The sequence below is a fragment of the Pseudopipra pipra genome, chromosome 10, assembly GCF_036250125.1.
Source record: "Pseudopipra pipra isolate bDixPip1 chromosome 10, bDixPip1.hap1, whole genome shotgun sequence".
Lineage (NCBI taxonomy): Eukaryota > Metazoa > Chordata > Aves > Passeriformes > Pipridae > Pseudopipra > Pseudopipra pipra.
Window position 1 is genome coordinate 14,926,554 of NC_087558.1, and position 22,249 is coordinate 14,948,802.

At 37.7% G+C, this 22,249-nt stretch overlaps 1 protein-coding gene across 2 annotated transcripts in view; it reads left to right on the plus strand.

The window, feature by feature from the left end:
• Window positions 1-22,249, plus strand: part of SLC9A9 (solute carrier family 9 member A9) — a 181,823-nt gene that overhangs the window by 84,226 nt on the left and 75,348 nt on the right. Inside the window, exons 10-12 of one of the 2 annotated variants that reach the window (XM_064666392.1) lie at window positions 13,786-13,899; window positions 15,682-15,793; window positions 21,232-21,385. In XM_064666392.1, coding sequence (XP_064522462.1) covers window positions 13,786-13,899; window positions 15,682-15,793; window positions 21,232-21,385 — 380 coding nt within the window. The remainder of the gene's footprint in view (window positions 1-13,785; window positions 13,900-15,681; window positions 15,794-21,231; window positions 21,386-22,249) is intronic. The other variant, XM_064666393.1, reaches the window with a different exon arrangement.

The following is a 22,249-nucleotide window of genomic DNA, read 5'->3' on the forward strand; positions in this document are numbered from 1 at the left end:
TAAAAGCTTGTGACCTGATTGTTCAGCTGCACTGGGCGTGCAGTGTGCACAAGATGCCACATTAAGATTTCAGTGGCCTTTCACCTCCAAGGTTTTACATGGGTGGGACAATGAGGTAAAGGAAAAACAAGAGAGCTCAGTGCTGCTTAACCTCTGAGTAACTTTACCAAAGCATGTACTCTCACTAAGATGTTTGAGCAAATTAGTTTAGACTGGAGGACTGAAAGTTCAGACTGGTCTTGGGGCTTTTCTCATTGATGGACACAGTACTGATTGGTTCAAATTTTACTCTCCACACTATAAATGATGTCTCCACAGAGACATGATTATCTCTGATTATTAAAAGTCATCATTTTGCAGAGGAGCAGCTAATATTTCCTGGAAATTCCTTGAAAATACCTGGAATTTTAAAAGCTTTCCTATTGTTGATGACATAGCTGTATGTTTTCCAACAAGGACACAGGCTCGGGATCAATCCAACTCATTGTTGGATCATAGATTAAGCTGCATTCCAAAGAAACTTTGGTGTAAAAGGACTGTATTTATATTAATACTAATTAATCATATTCATCAGAATAGGTTGACAAAACAGTCATAAAACATGTATTTTTTAATTTCTCAAAAACTGTAAATCAAATCATTATGGTCTCTTGACCCTAATATGTTATCATATAGTTTCAATATAGACTTCAGACTTAGGATAACACAATCACTAAGGTTGGAAAAGATCTCCAAGATCATAAAATCCAACTATTGACTGAATACCACTATTGCCACTGAACTATACTGCAAAGTGTCACATCTATTCATTCTTTGAGAACTTCTGGAGATGGTGACTCCACCACTTCTCTGGGGAGCTTATCCTGATGCTTAGGTTGATGCTGTTCCATCCATGATTATAGACTCAATTCAGAAGCAAATTGAAACAGTAAAGTAAAAGTAAAGTATGGGAATGGAGGTGTAAAATCGACTGAAAGGGAAAAAGTAATCAATTAATCAAAAGAGTATTATCTGAACTCCAGCAGAAAATTTTTACTGAAAAGAGCCTTGTAGGACTAAAGGCAAAGAGGTGGCTGAAGTCAGGTTTTGGCTCACAATATCCAAATGACACACTATCACTATGACTAGTCATTCTGCTGCTTTTCTGCTGGCCTATGTGTCTTGTAAACAAGTTACAAGCAGACCTACAGCCACCATTGAAACAACAGATCTCCTTTCTCCAGACATAGGATACAGCGACTGACTTTTAGGATTCTTCCATGAGCTGTCTTTTCATAAGAAAATTAATAAGGCACTGCAGATTCTGCTCCAGTTACAGAGTGATTTCTCCTGAATCTGTTGTTAAAAACATGTGCCAGGAGCTGCAGCTGCTGTTGTTATGTTTCTGTGAGAGAAGGAAGCAGCTGAGCAGAGCTGGCCATGTGTTACTAACACCCAGACTGCATCGATCTGTTTTACAAAGGGTCCCACCCAGGATATCTTGCACCTGAGAGAAGTAGCCCTCTAAATTCACTCTAAATTCACAGGGAGAAGCAGCAGCACAAAACGAAATAGGTTGAGTACCCTTATCTTAAATCCTCCACAGTCCACAGGACATGTGTGTGCCCTGTGGCTTTGGTTCTGCTATTTGTGTGAGCATCTAAGAGACTAAACATTGGAGCTGGGCTTACTTCTATAGCACACAGCCTATACTAATATATCTCTGGCTAATGCCTACTACTCTCTGTTATCAGACATTGGATTGTTCATAGATAATGTGTTTACACTTCTGGGAAGAAAAGTACACACACAAATGTCACGTTATAATGGCTCTTACAATTCAATCTCTTGACTTATAAAAACTTTGAGAGTATTTCAAGACCGAGAAAAACCCTACTTACAGCAAAATATCCGCGATAATTAGCCAGGCAGCAACTACCACAAAACGTAATTCCCATCCTTTTGAAATGAGCAGCCTAACTGACAGCTGTTGTGATTTGTTCAGAAACTCTACTTAGGGAAAAATGACCCTTAAGGCACTGCAAGAGGTCAGGTGTTTCCAAATACACGATTAGCAGAGAGAAAGACTGAGAGAAAAGAAAGTTATCTTTCAAACAATGTTACCACCAGTACCAGATTCTAATCAGTCTTTGCATATGTGCTGTGCAGGAGGAATCTGTTTTCCCAGCACAGTCTCAGTGCCTACAGGAAAATTTCATAGTAGAATTTTTTTTTTTATTGTCTTCCAAGGTGTACAGCACCACTGGCTGTTGGATATGAGATAACATATTTGATGGCTAGTACTCTGAGGGTAAACCGAAAATTCTTCTTAACTAATTCATGGCACTGAGGTCTGGGAAAAAAAGACTCAGGTCTTCAAAAAGTATACAAGAGGTCTTTGCCCAAAGGATCCAGTAAATTCCAAATTCCTGGTTAGCATCAAACAAGTTGCATACATGAAGCACTTTTTTCCATTTAAGTGGAGACTGAGCATAAAATTTAGCTCTGATGGGCACTGTCTCCATCTGTTTCATGGTTCCCTTTCTGCAGCTGAACAAAAAAATCCTGAATTTCCAATGCCCTTGAACTCCTGCAAGGGCATTCAAAAGTTAGAAAAACTGGGGCTTCAGACAATGCTGCTCAGAAAAGAGCACAGGTGACCAACTTAGAGAGGTCAACAGAAAGGTCTGGAGAAAAAGCTCATTCTGATAACAAAAATATGAAAATAAAATAGCATTTGGAAAGATTTATTTGTATTGGAATAGCATTAGTAGAGTTTTGCCCCTGTTTTAACTAGTTTTGCTTAAAGTAAATACTTTGGAAATGAGTAACATTAGGGAAAAACCTTGCTCTTGTTTTCTTATAGTGCACACAGATTTTTTTTTAATTTTTTTTTTGGTTTTTGGGGTTTTTTTGTGAGGCCTGTAGCAAAACCTTCATTTTGCAGCTGTTCAAAACAATCAGGGAGAACAGAGAAATGCCCCGTTGTTTTTCTTTCTGAGAGAAGAAAATGATACAAACATAAAAAGCTTGTAAGCACAGTTAAAAAAGAAGAATGGTTTATGCTGCATTTAGCATATGGCTATTAGGAGTAGACACCTGAAACTGTACAGAGATTCCTGCTAAGTTTGAGATAACTAACTTATACTAGAAACAACACAAGTCACAGCCTTCTACCCTTCTAAGAGTCCAAAAACTGGCGTCTCTATACATTAGCTGTCATTACAGCTCCAGCCTAAGTACCCTGGAGAGAACAGCCCCTCATTCTTGTCCTGTGCTTTCTCTTACAACCTCCCCTTTTCCCTCCTGAGGCACTGCTGAGCTGCAGTGGTGTCCTGGACATGCTGGCTGAGCCCTGTGTTCCCGAGCTGCAGTGCCATAGCTTGGGAGCTCAGTGCATCTCTGCAGAGCCACCGGGGTGTTACAAACACGCTGCTCTCCTTCATAAATTGCCTTCTTTTCTCTAAGTGAAAATGCACCACACACGTGGTGCTTGTAATAATTATTACCTTTAAAATGGATTGCAACTGACAGGACGTGTACAATGAATTCCAGATCTCCTCACAGCTATTTTCTGTGGTTAGCAGAAAAGGCTGAAGTCTGGAAACACGCCAGGTGCATTGTTTGACCAGATGTATCATAAGATCTTATGGAACCCTGCAGAATAGTATAATGCTATAAAGAAAGCTAAAGCTGCTTACTGTATGAGTTTAACAAGAGTCGTAACAACACAAGAAAATCTTGATTTCTGCAAAAGAAAATCATGTCTTTCAATCTGAATTTCTTAACAAAATCCCTCATTATCTGACTGATGTTCCTGATTACTTAACCATGCTAAAAGAATGTTAATCTGCAGTCTCTTTACATATGACTCCCCTTAAATTTATGTGGAAACGCTGTAATTGTTTCCTCTCTTTCAGCTGTGAGCTATATGATGGATGGTAAACAGCTTGGAAACATTGCTACGAGTGAAGCGATAACAGTAGACTTTATGGTGTATCAGTAATTACCTGCATAATTTATGGTTTATATCATAAATTAGCTGCTATCCTATCCATAATACTGAAAATACCAGGTGTGCACATACAGAAATCTTGTTAGAATATTCAGTCTTATACTTCATTCTGCAGTTTTCATTTTTCCTGTTTTTGCACACCTGCATTAGTGACTCCTTAACTGCAAATGAGCACGTGTGCTCTGGCCTCATTAGTTCCCATCAAGCAAAGTGTCCCCATATTTTATAAGGAAAATCATATTCTAGTATCTTACACACACAGCCCTCTGAATAAAAAAGGTACTTTGGATCTATGAAGAAGAGAAAGTCTCTTGAAAAAACAAACCAAAAACCGTTTTCCTTCATTTTGCTTAAGCACAGTAACTGGAAAATACAACATGCTCAAATGTAATTCATACCCTGAAGTAACCCAGAACTGCAGTGAAGCAGTATTTCTACAGAGAAGCTCATCTTGCTGAAAAATGATGTCATTTTTGATGCTGGTAGGCTAAGGAACATAATGCCATATGCAAACTAGTTTCCAAATGGCTTCATTAAAGTTTTTACAATCTGTTTAAACATTAAACATTTTCTTTAAATATTAATAAAGATCTTAGATTGTTAAGGTTATAGTTTACTCTTTACAGCACAGTAGCAGATGCCAGCAGTTAGCTAACATATACCAATTGGAATTATAACCTATAGGCCCAAATCTCATTGGCATATGGAGAAATGTGTAATGAACTTCCAAACTGAGACACATGCTGTAGTTTCTTTGAAAGGTGCCCTGAATCACAAATGAGACTCTCATATATCTTCATCTGTGCGGTGGAGTCAAACTGCATGGGGCTATGTAAGCTACTGCAGAGCCCAAAACTGCTTTATGTTACTATGCAGATCATGTTACTGTGTCTTTCTTGATCTTCTCACAAGATGTTTGAAGAGTGATCTCTGAAACTTTTCTCCCTACTGTGGGTAGTTAGCACTCATCCCTAGTTTTTAAGTCTGCATCCATGCAAATATCCAGCTTCGTACCCCACTTCTGTAAAGCACATCTGGTTTTGTGAAGAGAATTCCCTCTAAGCGTGTAGCCTGTCAAATCAAGGCCCTTCCTAATTACTGCCTCCCTCCTCATCACTGCAACTGTGGAGTGTACAGAGGAAGAACAAACAAAAATCAGTCTAGTGCTGGGGTATGAACATATTCTCACATCATCAACACGTAGTGCTGAAACAGAGCAGGGTGCAGGTCAGTGTCCTGTCAGTTGACAATTACAATTCCCTTAAACATGTAGTCAGTCCCTACTCTCTCGTCTGAGAATCTGTGACAAGGATAAAAAATAAAGGTGGGATTCTTCGTTTAAGTCTTTCTTAATTTTTCATACAGATAAAGTAATTTAGCAGAGTTTTAGATAATGAACCAAAGCCCATTGACGTTAATGAGATTTGGCTTATGCTATAAATGAACAGGTTCTAAACATAATGATAACAGAAGTCAACACAGTCTCTTACTTAAAATACAGTTATGTAATGGCAATGATTTTCTCTAACTAGGAAACACTGACACTTCACATTTTTATGTGATTTTACTACAGGATTTATCAATAAATTTTCCAATTAGGGAATGAATCTCCAGAAAATATTATCTGTTTTGTATTTCTATGCATAGTACATTATACTGCTAAATTGGAGTGCAGTAAAATTATTCAGCACATAGGTTTACATAGTTTTTAATGTTGAGGGTATCAGTAATAGACTCCTTAATTATAGCCCTGTGTTGCCTTACACTTGCATGAGTACGTGTCACCCTGATCATAATTGCTTTCCTGCGAGGACACTGTGTTTGGAAACGCAATTAAGAGAGCTATTTCTGGCGTGGTTGGAGAGGCTGCACCGGGATCTTTGCAGAGTATGAAGAGTTTTTTGTTGCAAATGTGGACTGGCCTCACTCAAAGAAGCCAGCCTGGTTTGGGAGCTTTGCTATTTTTTACTTTATATTTTTTTAAACGGTGATACTTTTGCCCTGCCCAGAGAGCCTTGGGGCAATGGGAGGCCTTAAGGAATCCGAGCTCATATTATCAAACTGCTATTGACAAAGATCCACTCTTGCAGTCTGAAATACGTTTTATATGTTTCTTCTTTTTGCATGACTGCTGATTCCTCACAGTTCTCTTTCAAGGGTTATCATCTGAAATATTCCCTATCAGCTAAAAAAACTGCACAAAAGTTTTGGTCAACACTTTTTAGAAGTATGTAGCTAACACTAAAATTCTCACACAATAAGCTACAAGAAGAAAATACATGTAAATAAGGCATTATAATAGTCTAAAGCCCTTGCCAGCATCCTGTCTTTTTACTGACTGCACAGCTGTGTTTCTATTACACGATTAATGGATTTGCTACCTTCAAAAGAGACATTTGTACCAAATGGTGGCACAGTGCAAGAAATACTAAACAGCTGACTATAGCTCATCTCTTTCTCATGGTACCGTCTGTGCACATAATTAAGGGCTAAAAAGCTCTTTTGTCAAAATTTTTCAGACTGAATGTCTAAATCATGACTGGGATTCAAATAAGTGCTCTGTCTTTGCACATATTTTGGTACCTATCCACTTCCATTAACCTACAATAATGAAACAGCATGCAAGTTTGAGCATCTATTTCAGGCTTTTGACTTTTAATTCTGCTCCAGTCACACCAATCAAAGGGGTTCACGCACCTTCTGCTTTCCTACAGATTCTTACAGAAGGTATTTTTAAGTTGCATTAGTATTATTTTCACTACAGAGACCTAATTTTATTTAAAATAGTCTCCTGATCTCCCAGGTTCAAGTACAGTTGAAGGTGTATCTTAGTTTAGGAATTCCAGATTCTGTTTGTTTCACTGTGTGCCTGGTTTGTGGGGGTTTTTGTGATATCAGTCATGGGTTTAGTAAAACATCACCAAAGAGACCACAAGTAATTTAGTAGACCTGAAAACCCTGAAAATCCTTGCAATACTTTCTCCAACAGCTCAACAGCTTCTATTCTGTTGGTTTCAGCTGGAGTCACATTATGTCTCATTTATCTCATCTCCATAGAGCCTGCACTCTAGATTACAGCTTTAAGTGTCAGATGAGAAAAGTCATGTACTCTAATACTTAAGAAAAAAACGTGACACACAAAAACAGATGTGCTTTTCACACTTCTCAGTCTTTTTGTCCAAATGGATCATCAGTTTTTGAATAGCAGCCTACATCAGGAGGCAGAGAAGCTGTTTAAAGATGACTGTAGAAATGAAACAAGGAATTCCCCAAATCCCCACCCTAAACATATAAGAACAGATCAGTGGACGTACTAATTCAGTATCCTGCTTCAGATACTGAACTGCAAACAATACTGCCCAAGGGTAATACCACCATGGGGTAGCATTCTCCTAAGTTGACTCATCAGTAATAGGTCTTCAAGAATAATAAAGAGAGCTTAATATCATCAGAATCTCAAACTATTCAACACTGTTTAGAGCAAGAGCAATTCTCGGAGTGAGGATGCTCTGCATATGTTAGGAAGAGGTAAGGTCTTGGTTCCATTCCCCTCCAGCCTCTATAAACAGACTTATAACAAAACAGTATTTATATGGAAAACCTTGAACAAATAACTGTGGCACAGAAAGTAGAGACGTTATTTAATAAACGCTCTTTTATCTTAGATTAGGCACTGAATAAAAACAAAACAACATGTCATCAGAAAAAAATGCATGCAAATACTGCTACTGCTTTCTGGGTTAAGGTAAAACAGATTTATTCTTATTTTGCAGTTCTGCAGCTTTTTTTTTCCACAGAATTAGTTTTACAGACTGTAAAGGGAAACATCAATATTGGTAGCTAGAAGCTGCACTATATTATCTATAAAAGAGATGCAAAGAGGGCAAGTATTTATCCTGTAATAGTCAGATTTGGAGTGAAATGAAGACCTTACAGATATGAAGAAAAGACACCACAGACTTCATAAGAATCTCTTTTTGTTAATTCCTGATAGGTTAAAAGCCCTCATATTTGTTTCAAGTTCCTAGTACATCAAAGACTAACTTTCCAACACCCAAAACTTGGCAAGGAAACAAACTGTTTTTATGAACACAGTTCAAGAATTAGTATTGGAGCATATTTTTAGGTACAACTTAAGGCCTGATGTATAACAGCAAAAGTCGTTTGTGCTGCAGGAAAGGGAGGGATCTAAAAAGTTTCCCTTTCTTACAAATTGAGCCATGTTTGAAAAAAACCTACTTTGCAGAAATTCCCTTTCCTAGGCAACTTAGCAAGACTAACATTCTAGAGCTAGATCCAATCTACCAAAGGCAAGGTTGAATTTAAATGCTAAATTCTAATTTAGCTGCCTAACTTTCAACATTTGCAATTTAAACTTCTTTTGTCAAGCAAAGCCATTCAAGACCAATGATATTTTTAATAATAGAATTTGCCTTTATATCTGAGGCCAAGATCTTTTTCTTTGCTATTGCTAGTCAGAACTGTATTCTGTGCCAGCAGTTTTATCCACCTTCTCCCAAGCTGAACTTTTGTGATGGTGCGTAGATTATGCCAGAAAGAGTAACCATACCATGGAAATGCAAAATATTGCTGCTCTTTCCTTTCCCTTGGTGCTACTGTTTCTTTATTTCTTTTTCCTTTTCCTTTCTCAGTTCTCCCTCAGGCCTTCTCAGTCCTTTAAACCTCCCAGCTCTATAGGGAAATGGAAAGGTATTGTGAGCCTTCAATAAATCTGTTGGGGTGAAATTCATTTAATTCAGTAGCAAAGCCTACTGATAAAAAAGGCCAGAATTTTTCCCCAGGACATTAAAGATCTTGTACGAATCTCTCTCTGCTACTGTGTGTGCAAGTCTAGAGTCAGATATGCTTGGATATCAAAATTAACACCATAAACAAGTTTATATTCTATCATGAATTTGAGTCACTTTTTCTGATTCTTTCAACTAAGCATGTTATTCAGAAATGAGCATTTTATCACTACGATGTGAAGATTCATTATAGCTGTATAAGACTTCAAGCAAAAAGTTCAAATTCAAACCTTCTTTTTCTGATTTTGAAACCCCTAATCAAAATAAAATTAAATAAAGCAATTAGGCTATAAAAAAGTCTTCTACAATCTCAGAAAAAATATGGTAGTTCAAATTCTAACTGCATTTTAATTCAAAACAGTTAGGGAAAAGCAATTTTCATCAATTATTGATTTATCAATATCCTTGATTTCATGGAACATTTTTAATAGCTGTGTTCTAATTAAATAGCATTATTCAAATATAATAAATTTTATAACCATCACTTAACATTGACTGCTTGGGTTTTTAATAGCTCTCTGTCACCTTCAGATGTCTCTTAAAAAGTATAATCAATTTTACATGCTCGCTTCCTGGCTGCTGTAGGACTAGGGAAACTCTCTGTGTTTTGATGCAGGAATATATCAGTGCAGGATGTACCCCCGAGACAGGTGGCATTTCTTTGTGTTGTGACCAAAATCAGTACAACCAGAGAAGGCTTGCAGGTACCTGCAAGTGGGGGATGACATTCCTTCAGCAGGTATTAAATCAAGTGAACAAATGCAATATTGCCATCAGTGAGTAAAATTCCCTACATTTTGCTGGGAGGAAGCTGTGGATGTGATTCAGCTTTCGTCCAATACCCCCATACTAACGTTATTCCCTTCAGAGAAAAGAATGCTGTTTGCAGTTCTGCTTTTACCCAGTCCCTTCGTGCTAACTTTATTCCCTTGAGATGAAAAACGCTCTTTAAAATATTAGGATTTGAAAAATCTTATTTTCCACCTCCCCAGCCACAAGGGGCTGTGGCATAGATTGTGATCATTTTCTCCTTTTGATGATCCTTTAAAGAATTCTATTTTTATTGCAGCTGAGATTGGTACTTAGTGTGTCCCATCTTCCAGGTGCACTAATTACTTACCTAGATAATCTTTCTAACACTCAGTGAAAATATAAGTAGTTCTGTAAAATGAATAGAGTTGCAAAAGCCATTCTGGCGTATCTTGTTGCTCTAATTGGCTTGAATTTAACTGTGGGGGTTGAGGGAAGGAAGGAGAAGAAAAACATGGTGCTTTCCTTGTCTTGCTTGAAAGATAAAGCTAAAAAACTTCTATATCATATAAAATTTTTCACTTGAGTTAAAATAATGCATCAGTATAAGATAAACTCAGTGGTTACAGCAAGGCTTAAGGTGCAAACAGCCTGGACTTATTCCTTCCTGTGCCAGTGAGAACTGAACTGCAAGTGGCACTTTCCAGAAGAAGGTTCCAACTTAAAACTGATTTTTTGCACATCCCTCTTAGCACTTACAATGGCTGAGAGTAATAGAAAAACTAAGCATATTTAGTGAATGATGTGGTTTTAAATACATAAGTATTACATAAATTTTACCATAAATCTTTTGCAATAAGTACTATTTACAGAGAAAATTACTAAAGCAAAGCAAATACCAGTTTTGGTAACTCACTGAGCTAAACACCTAAACCAAGTGCCTGGATTGGTTCTGAAATGGTGGGTTTGTAATTAATACTTTACTCTGCAATGTGTTGACATTGGTGATTTATTACAGCTCTTACTTTAAAAGTATAAGCAGATTTATAGACTTTGAGGTGAGGTAGAAATGTCACATTAAAAACGAGGGGGGTTAGTTGAAAAATTTTCTTACTACTATGTGTGTATTAAAATGGTTTCTAATATAATTTTCTGTTAGCCTTGGGAAACTAATGGTGGGATATGAGCACTTTAATGCTGATTTCATTTAAAGTAGAAAGAGGTTAGTTGTCTGTGTGGGTGGCAAGGGAAGGGAATTTATGGTTACAGACAAAACACTTCTAAAGACTCAGTTTCTAGGACTTTAATCCTAACTTTTTCTTCCTATTAAAGTAATCCCACTTGCAAGGATGTATATTCAGAATAAAGAACATTTTTTAATAGCATTTAAGCAGACCATGCATCATAGCACAGACCTGGCCCATGGCCATTCAAATAAAAAAGGACTACTGTGTATGGTACAACTCCCTGGATGACCCAGGAAATTTTAAATTCCAGTTGAAGGCCTATTCCTCCTGTTTTTCTGCTTCTCATCAAAAGGTCTTGACACCTCACCTTTAAAATAGTGATAGAAACATTTGAGTGAAAGGCATGACAATTTGGGGAAATGCTCCTACGGAAGCTGTTTCTTAACATGGTTTTCAGAAGATCTCTTAAGAATAAATCGTTTTGCACTGAAGGAATTTGTGCTGCACGGCGCTGACAGTTAAGTGGTAAATGGAATATCTCAATGGGCTCTGTATTACTGTTGAACAAAACACAGAAGTTGAACACTAAATAAAACACTATGCTTAAACACAGGAATAAAAGTGAAGTCAAGAGGACAGTGGGTTTTATGTCATATCTGCAAGCGTCCTTGTTCCAGCAAAAGGCATTCAGATATCAGTTCTTTGATGACAATAACTACTTCTGAAGCAGTTGGCTTTTTTGTTTGTTTTGGGGTTTTTTCTCATGGTGAGAAATTTGAATAAGTTGCACTCCGTGAATAAAGTGTCATATGACTGAGTGATATACTTTTTGAAAGAGAGAGTAAAAGGAGATGAATCTTTCATAAGAGATCATATCATGGCTGTGACTGGAATAGGAAGGAGCTGGGCCTGCTCTAAATGAGCTATTGAAATAGCACCTGGATTTTTGCTACACAAAGGAAGGAAAGTAGTCTGGATTTAATCTTATAGCAGGCAGGCAGTGGTCTGATAGTGGAAGATCAAAATACGGAGAAACTAGAGATAAGAGAGGAAAAAAAAATAAACCAGCACATTTCAGCAAACACACACACACACAAAGGTTTGAATTAGCAAGAAACAGGATGCATGTAGTCAGTAGAAGGAGGTAAAGTTATTGGGAAATGTAAAAAATGCACTGAAGTGGATTCACAAGAAACCCATAAAGATTTCATCTTGATCAGACTGCTGGAGACAAGTGGTGAGGAGTTCAAAATCAGCTATGTCATGAAAGCACTTCAGGCAAGAGTAAAAGCTTGAATTTACTGGTAAAGATTATTGAGAAAGAGTATAGAGTGAAAGCAATGATACAGCAAAAATTTGTTTTCCTCAAAAAAAAAGTATGGTAACAGGAGATCAGAAGATACAAGAAATAAAATTTAGTTTCAGAAATTGTATTTCTAAAATGCATCAATAGTAGATCTACTTTGCCTTTTTTTAAGTCTTGAATGAGATTTTGTAAATTAAGAATGAAATATCATTCAGCTTTAAAACCTCTGGGGCACCTTTATCTTATTCCAACAACCAAAATATGCAGTTATGGCTCTTCATAGCCATAGTATCCTTCCCTAAAAGGATTTTCATGTATACACAAATAGCTATTTTATATATATGTAGATCCTATCATGACACCACTGATACATTTTTCTAATGATTTAAATAATGTATCAGATGACATTCCCACTAAGACATGGGCTCATGGTTGCTCCCAAATGGAAATGCAAGGATTTACCATCATTTCTATGGGTCACAAGATCCCATACTTTGAGGTTTTTTGACAACTGGTTTCTCTCATTTAAATTTAATGAAAATAATTTAAAACTGCTAACCTGCAAATATTTTATGTGTTTGTTTTCATGTCATTCAGTATTGCAGCACAAAATGGGGCCTATGGAATATGTGCTTGGGATAATTGATGGTGCTGCCATGGGGTCCAAAATATCTTCCCACATGCTAACAGGGTTTATGCCATTTTGCCTCACAAATTTGTTTTAATGATTGTGACAGCTCTCATTTTTCCTTTGTTAAATCTTAGTGACTGTTATTGGATATTTATTTTTAGAAGCACAAACATATTACAAAAAACACATAAGCTCACTGAGGACAAATAAAAAAATCTCCATAGTAACATTCCAAATAGTGATGTATGACTGTTGTAGACAGACTGACAAACTTCAGTCCTAACTCTGCAACAGGATTTGTTAGCATAGAATCCTGAGCTCAAAAGTGACTTCAGAAGAGAAAAGCCCTCCTCTTCTCTGTGGTTATTTGGCAGCATTTTTTTCCAAATGTGGATAAATTTATTTTATTAGTTTTTATATAATCAGCTGCAAATGCAATCAAGAACATCCCCTCAAGACAAATGAATATTTTGGCTTTGCTTGTTTGTTCACAGAAGAAATTCTACCCTAATCGTGTATTTTAATCTTATTTTATAACACCTTTAAATGATATCTTAAATAGCTTGGTTTGAAATGAGTATTGATATTGATGTCCATACAGAGCAATAAAAGTTTCCACCTGTAGGATAATATTCATGGTAGTAAGAAAGACTGTGCTATATTTCAAAGGCACAGGTTCTTGGAAGTCCATGTAGGAAATCTTTTTTTCTCTCTTGGCATTAGTGCACCCACACCCAGCCACTTTTGTAACCAGGAGCCATTTCCCAGGCTCACCTCTGTAAACACGAGTGAAGCTAAATTCCCTCAGCTCCCTTGCATTTGCACTGAAGCTTGTATAACTTACTTGCTGTTTATGTATTCTACCATTTTCTATGTCAAGCTTTCATACACGAATCAGAGAAAAACATGCAAGCAACTATGATGTTTAAAGCTAAAGGACACTCGGTATACTGTATAGCAAATTAGGTGGTTTTAAAATCCACCCTTGCAATAGCAGCAATTTCTGTCCCTTTCATCTAAACAGTTCTGCATTCCAAGGGAATCTGGAATAATCAGTTGTTTGTTACAGACATGAGTCATAATTATGTTCTTTCTCTCTCTCGTTTAAGTTGTTCGAGTTCATGAATTTTTTGGCTGAGAACGTCATCTTCTGTTACATGGGACTCGCACTATTTACATTTCAAAATCACATCTTCAATCCTCTTTTTATATTTGGTGCATTTGTATCCTTTTCTTTAAAGAAGTATGTATCTAAGTGCATGTGTATATATATAAAAAAATGTATGTTCCATGAGGAAAAAAAATAAAAGCCAACAAGCAAACCAGTCAGTTCCTTGAATACTAAAAATCAATTTTTGTCAAGTCCAAGGGGAATGATCTGTATTACCTGTACCTTAATAACTGCCCCAGGGCACATAAGCACATGTTCTTTGGACAGTTGCTGTTTTGCTCACCTGCTACCAGTTAAATGGCTTTAAACCATCTGGGGAACTTTTGCCACTGGTTTACAAGTGGAGTGGGAAATTGGGATGAGTATTGGGGCACATCTCTGGGGACAGGTGCTGGCACACGAAATCTTTTTGCCTGTCCAGAGCCAGTGCAGATCCACAAACTGTAGAGCTGCCTCCAGATAGATGTGTGCCATAAGCAGGACTTCCCCAAAACTACTTAAATGATATTAAGTCCTTAAAAGCAAGCAGTTCTGCTTTCCTTCTTTATATTTGATATCTCTAGAGTACATAGATTTATTTATACCATCATGTGCCTGACTGGTAAGAAAAAGAGTCTGTGTCTTTAATTCTGCCATGGTTTCTCAACAAATCTGTGGTTTACTTGCACAGCGCTATAGATTTTTTTTTCACACTGACAATTTACACAATGATTTGTTTGGCTCAGAGCAGCAGCCCTTTGCTTATCACTTTAAGATGAACTGTAATAGCTTTGAAAGTTGGGATCACAGTGTTTACTTACAGTAATTTCTATATGTAATTTCTAAATGAATAACAACAACCCATCAGAGGTCCCTTGGCTACAGGTTGGTTGGATGGCAGAGAGGACCCCCCGAGCCTGTTGTACCCCCCCAACAAGGCAGTACAGTCCCATGTCCTGCACTCCTGGCATGGGAAGGCAGCTGAAGGTGGGAGCAGCACTCAGCACCCAGATGGGGCTGTGCTGCAGAGCAGGGCCCTGGCTCTGTCCTTCCCTCTCCCGAGAGCCAACAGGCTGCAGCAGCGGTGGCTGAGCACAGGGAACCGGCAGCTGCCAATGCGGCTTCTCCCAAGCCCAGAGGAGCCTTGGGCAGCTCTTGCCCCAGCTGATGTGATACCCACAGACATCCCCAAAGTGCTTCATCCATGCCACTGCCCACAGCACGTCTCAGACTGAGAGTGCCAGAACTGAGCCCTAGGAGTCACAAGAAAAGGGGAGGGTGGAACGTGCTAAAAGTGTGTATGAGGAGCTCTGATTGCCCTTTTTTAAATCTGATACAGCCCCATGTTCCTAACTAAGGTAACTTTTGTGATAGTTTCATGGAGAAGTAATAAAGAACATTCAAAGAATCTACACAGAAAAGGGGAAGAAAAAGGAAAACGTGCAAGGACAATATGAATCGTCAGGAAATAAGAAAGTAATAATCAGGTCCAAAAGCACATTTATTCTTTGCAAATTGCTGCTCAAGGAGATAATGCTATCTCTGCAATTGATGATGGGCATTTTACTGAAGGGATGAAGATGAAGTCACATGTGACACAAATGTGATGAGTAGAAGTAGAGTGATTGAAGTGGGATATATAATGATGAATATAAAACCAGGATGTCTGGGGAAGGCTAATCTTTGCCACTGCACAGTTTTATTGGAAGCAGAAGGATGTGACATGTAAAATATGATGGAAGATAATAACATATTAATTTTAATTACACTTTAAAATAACTTTAGAGAAATACTTGGTTAACTCTGGTTTTGTCAGTAGTTCCTCCACTATTTTCCTCAACATCTTACATTTCAGGTGGCAGTTTTTGTAGCAAGAGCTTGCAACATATACCCACTTTCTTTCCTTTTGAATTTGGGTCGAAAACAAAAGATTCCCAGGAACTTTCAGCACATGATGATGTTTTCAGGTAAGAGCTATTTTGGTATTTTTGGTATTTTTCCTCTCCACATTAATGACTGACAAAGATAGTCATCTATCACTAGAAAAACCCATATCTATCACAAAGAATTCATTATCCTCAAAGTCAAGGTCATCTCTTCAAAGCTACTGAAGCAAATGGATGCATTCTCATCAACTGCCCTATGCTCTAGACATATTTTAATTAACTTTTTGGAAACTCACCACCCAGGAAGCCATTGTCTTTCCAAACATTGCCCTCCATTTGTCTACACTTCCATGGCAAATTGGGAATACCATGTTTGTATGCTGTGTCATTTTAAAGGCACCTGTAGTATATCTGACAGTATGCTTACATGCCAGCAAATAAATACCCAGCTTGGACACTGTTAGTACTGATACTCACATCAGACATGGTCTTTGGCATTCCTTTAACTACAGGAACAGTTTTACTTTGAAACATGAGACTAGAAGACTTTAATTCCACAGACCTTTTCATATGTGTTCCAGCTTGATATTTATTGATTTTTGTTAGCATTGTAGAATAATAGAAAAAGAATTTAAAAATCCAGAAGAGGGAGCCGTGTTCTACTATGATTTGTACTCAGCCCTGGAACTGCCAAAATCTGAACTGGATTCTCTATTTTTTGATTTGTACAAGCTAGAAATAACTCCACGTGACTTTCTGACGCTAGTTAGGAAAAACTAACTTATAAGCTAAGAACATTTGTTCAGTAAAAGACAGAGATGCAGACCCCCCAATGCCATTTATGATACAATTTTCTAAAATTAGAAACTTAGCACTTTTTTCCCCTTCATTTTCCTGCTTTTTATATAAAAATCTATTCTAGATTCTTATGGATAAAAGTCCTTGATTGACAGCCTTGATGCACACCAATCCATTTAGCCAGATAACAAGTGAAATACAATGAGCCACATTTCAAGCTTCCTCATCAGGAGTGCTCCACCTCAGGGGGCCTCATTTGTGCCAACGTAATTCCAGCTCTCTGGAGAGCAACACAGTAGTTCATTTCTATATCTATTCAATCCTTCTGCTAAAAGCTGCCACTGAAAATGTCAGTTAATACCAGCTAGACTGTAGTGAGAGATGATGACACATCCAGTGGGAATTGCCTTTCAAACCACCTGCTCACCTGGACTGTCCAACGGGTAACTTGTGTATGTAGATCACTCTAGTAAAGACAGCAGGTGGCCAACTGGACAACAGCATGAAAAACAGCTCCATATCATTTGTTATCTAGTTTTGGGGCTTCATTTGGCCTTTGTATTTCATCAGCTAAAGCATAGAATTAAAAATCTTCTGAAGTGTATCTCATTCTTTAACTTTTCTGTCCTCATTTTCTGCAGTTGAATTTCATTCTCCACAGAGCAGGAGCAGAAAGTAGCCTGCAGCCAACAAGTGAACGTGAGAACTCACACTCACACATTAGCTTTCCAGGACAATCTGGCAGCTGAGAACTGAAACAGCAGTATTGCAAAGTTCTAAACTGTAAATGTTAAAATTCTCAGAAAAGTAATTTTTAACTATTCTTGAAGAAAAAAAAAGTGTATTTTGTAGAGAAAAATGTCTTTACAACATTATAGTAAAGTAAATGGCATCATCTGCAAGGAGAATAAAGACTGACTGTCTCTCACACTGCCAGCAGCTGCACACTTCACAGAACACTTAGGATACACAGATTATCTGTGTAATTGTACTTTTTAAGATGCACCAAGATTTGTGCTTAGTTACCAATAACATTCTTATGTGCTATAAGCTGATCATGCTGTATATTGTGATAAACAGAGAACAATGACTGTCAGAAGAGAGACACGTTTCTGACATAAGTAAATAAGACACTGAATTTTAGTTTGAAGGAAAACATTATCTACCAAAGGTCAGTAGCAACAGTCATAAATAGTTTGGTTGGAGGGGATCTTCAAAGGTCTAATCCAACCCTCTGCAATAAGCAGGGACATCTTCAACTTGCTCAGGGCTCAGAGCCCCATCCAACCCGACCTTGAGTGTCTCCAGGGATGGGGGATCCACCACATCTCTGGGCAACCTGCCAGTATTTACCACCTTCATTACTCTGGTGTAGCATCAGGTTCTAGTCAATCACAGGGGAAAATGGGCTTCACTCACCACAGCATCAGACATTCAGATGTAGAAAAGAATGAATTTGGGGATAGTTTTGTTTTCTATCTTATCATTACCAAATACACCAAATATTTACTGTTTTTTTAACTGAGTTTTAGAGCCACAATCACCAAAGTGCAACTAAGGTCAGGCAACTACATTTTCAATTAGTATTTGATTATAACTTATCCTGCAAAGAATTCTACTGAAATCATCAAGTTCTGCTTTTTGAGGAGTATTAATAAATTTGAGAAAAAGAAGTGTTAGGCTTGGAAGTGAATTGAGTAGCATTTTGATTTATCACATTCTTCATCTGCTTCTGCCACTCCTCTAACAACACATTACAGAGGGTGGATTCATTTCTACAACTATGTTTAATCATGATTCCTGATAACATTCCATTGTAAATGAAAACTTGATTAGTTCTTGTAAATTAAGCCTGAGCTTCTCAAATTAAGTTGATCACCTAAAGTAAACAGTCCAGCAGTCTCTGCTCATGTGAAAAAGAAATGCTTTAAACTCTTAAATTGTAAGGGAGATATCACCACACACTAGTGGTCTATGTTCCATGAAAAATGCCTCATTTCACTTCAGACCCTATTATGATGCATTTAACAGCTAATAAAATTAAAAGGAAAGGAAAATTAATGGATACAGATGAACTTCCACTCCTCTTCCAATATCCTTATTTACTTTTTACTGTGCCCTCTTCTCTACAGCATATAAATCAGCAACAGAGAGGCTTGTGGGACACAGTGCTACAGGGATTGTTGCTGTTAATGTAAGGCATTACAGCAGCAGTAGAGTCTGAAAGGGAGGAACACAAATGCCAAAATACAACAAAAAAGAATGCCAGTGTACAGGCAGCTGTTGTGCAGGCATTTACAGCTGCACACTCATACAGACATGGAGGTGGGAAGTGTCAACGTGAACTTTTCCAAGAGACACAGATACATAAAGAAATCAACTAAATAGAAGAGAAAGCAAGGAAGAAAAGAGCAGAGAACTACAGTTGAAACCAAAACACCAGATTTACCTACAGAAAGTCTCCCTTCCTGGCAGATTCTCTTCACACCAACAACAAACACTACATCCCTCAAAGCTCCTCAGAGTGCTGGGCTGGGAGAGATGTGTCTGTGTGGAGTCTGAGCAAAGGATGGCTAACAGCCCAACTGGTTTATTCCATGGGCCTCTGACACTTAACCCTGGGGTGGTTTTCTTTGAAGGCTCTGACACATTAAAGAATATCAGTTAAAAATGAATCCATAATGGCTGGCACAGCCAGCAGAAAAATCTGATAGGAAATCTGTGATAGAGCCCAAGGATGAATGGATCACAGCACAGATGTGGAGCTGCTGTCAGTGCAGCATCTCTGAAAGATGAGGGGAGAGAATCTCTATCCACGGTTCATCAAGTGTTTTCCTTATGCAGTGCCACTCTCTCCAGGTGGAGCTGAGGTACCAGTGTCCACTGCATCCAGTCATTCCACTCTGCTGTTTTGGCATTTTTCCCTGAGGTGTTACAGAAAATCTAATCCTCCTTATCTTTCTATTTCAGCATCTTAACATTTCCTGAGGTTGTTAAAATTCCATTCCTTCATTTGTGTTATTACCCAGAATATATTTTGATATACAGAGAGAAGGGGAGTAGTGTTCCTTGCTTCTCATTGAGTCTTTACGTTTGAGGTGTATTCATCTGCTTCCCCTGCTCTAGTTGGAAGCAAAGACTTTGATCATTTATTTCACATTAGACATTTTTTAGTTGAAACTGAACTAGCTCTTATGGACCATGTTGAGTCTTGTATAAATGAAAAATGCAGTGAAGGCACTCACTACTTTTCTAAACTGAAGAAACAGCCAGTCCAGTGCTCAAGAAACAGAGATATATTAATTAACTTTTTTTTTTCCTATATCCTCTCTTATCATAACAGATATTCTGTATTTAATATTACAGTTATGGAAAGCAGCATTGTTTTCCACTGAAATGTAGCTGGGCTAGTCATCCAGATTACCACTATAACCACTGAAAAATACCTTTTCATTCCCTGTTCATTCCCTTCTCAGACACATGTTTAAAATGAGCTGATATTTTTTTCCCTGTAAGAAAATATTAAAGCATCTGCCTTCTCAGACACATCTTCTACACAAAAGCACATCCAAGGACAAGCCCTGTTGCTGACTGCAGTGTTTGGAACCTGCTACACTGACTGGGTAACTACAAGCTGGTTCTTCCTTGCAGAAATGGCTTTGTGCTGTTCCCTGGATAAACTGCCCAGCTTCTATTGCAAATAATTCACATTCTGGCTATGTAATCTTTGAGCTTTAGAGTTCTAGGCCAAAAATAGCTGCATTTAGCAGTTAATTAAATGATTCTGCATATGCCATCAGTGCCTTACAAGAGGTTTAATTACTAGATTTAATCTCTCAATTCCTCCAAAGTACTTTTTGGATTCAGTGTGTATTGTATACATGTAATAGCTTTCCTCTCTACCCTTATTTTGTGGAATTCTTTTTTAGAAAACAATAAAGTAAATTTAAATAGATAAATGAAAAGCATTGGAAAATATAGAATGTTATTTGTATTATGCATCCTGAGGGCTGGAGGCACCAGCAGGAACTTTCCCCCTCAATTTTTAAACATGGAACTCTGTGAAGACCTATTTAGTCAGCTTATTACTACCTATGGGGCTTTTTTTAAACTCATTTAGCTGTTTTCACCACCTTTGTAAGTTATTGTTTTTTCAGTCTCCGTAGGTGTATAATTTTACAACTATTATAATATTTCAAGTACACTAATTTATTTTGCATCCCCTTTTAGATACTTAGAATCATCTTTTAAAACCTATTCATTGTACTTAAGCCATATTTTTTCTGACATTTTAAGAAATGTTCTTTTTTCAAGCAAGAAACAATTCGCATGTTTGGGTACAGGTTTTAATGCCAATCCTCTTTCTCACACCTGACTTCAGGAGTAGTCCCACTGAACACAGGATATAGATTTCTTTTTCAACATGCAGAAAGTTCAGATTACTATTTCATTTGCAATTATTCAAGACAAAGAATTCAGTGGATGTAAAGCAACTGTGTGATTATTATGTGAATATGAGAGTACTTTCATTGTCCACTTTTCAAAGTTGTTTACATTGCATTCAAACCCATCCTTTCAATCAGCACAATTCAGTATTTTATAAGGAGGATTATGATCTGAAAATTTCCTCTGCCCTTGGAACTGGGTTTGGACTGAATAGAGTAAAATTCTGTTTCTCCATCACATTAAGTTCATCCTTCCTGTCTTTTTTCTTTTTTCAGGTTTACGTGGTGCAATAGCATTTGCATTGGCAATTCGAGACGCAAACTCCCAGCCCAAACAAATGATGTTTACCACAGCACTGCTAATTGTGTTTTTCACAGTCTGGGTGTTTGGTGGGGGCACGACACCAATGCTCACCTGGCTTCAGATCAGGTTAGTACTCTCTTTACAGCATCAATCACTACCTTCTCACAACGTTCTAATGCTTACATATGCGCTTTTTAAGAGTTTTAACAAGCAAAAAGGAAGTATTTGTCTACCTGGTAGAGGCTCCAGACCACAAGGAACAGGTTCTCCCCAGGTTTGTATTGGGTTTACACTTAGGTCAGACCCATCCTTATTTCCTAAGAGTTTGTTTCACTACTGTTCCTTTGAAACAATTGCTTATAATTTATTCTATATATAGCATATATTTTCCTTGTTTACAAAATGATGTTTGATTACAAGCCTTTATGTCAGCCTCTTGCTGTAAAATACCAGCTGAAGGTAACCAAATTGGAGCTTTAACAAAGAGCATAGATAAAACTCGCAGACAAAATAAGGACTAGCGTGCAAATTTACTGTATAAACACAAAATGCAGGCATCCATATGTGTGTAGGGTCTTTCTATTTCTGTGACAGTTTGATTCTTTTACATGACATGTCTCATGTCCCATAATGTCAATCAAGTTCATCACAGTTTGGATACACTCTGGCAGTATCAGCTGCCTTTCTGAGATTTGCCACTTTTTCACTGTCAGTCAGCAACAGAGTTTACATGGCAACAGAAACATGGATGAGAAGGAGTGCTCTCATTAGGTCTTGGGGGCCATATCAGTTTGGATTTCTACAAAAGAAGAATAAGGAATAATTCTGAGACTACAGCAAGGGAAAGAGGCAGTGAGCAGTAGTCACATGTCTAGTCTAAGGACTTATCACTAGATGCCTGTCCTGGTTTAGCTTTCCGGGTAATTTTTAAATGAACATTGTCAAGTGCTTTCACTAAGCCAAGCAATTTAATTGGATGTAATTTCTTCT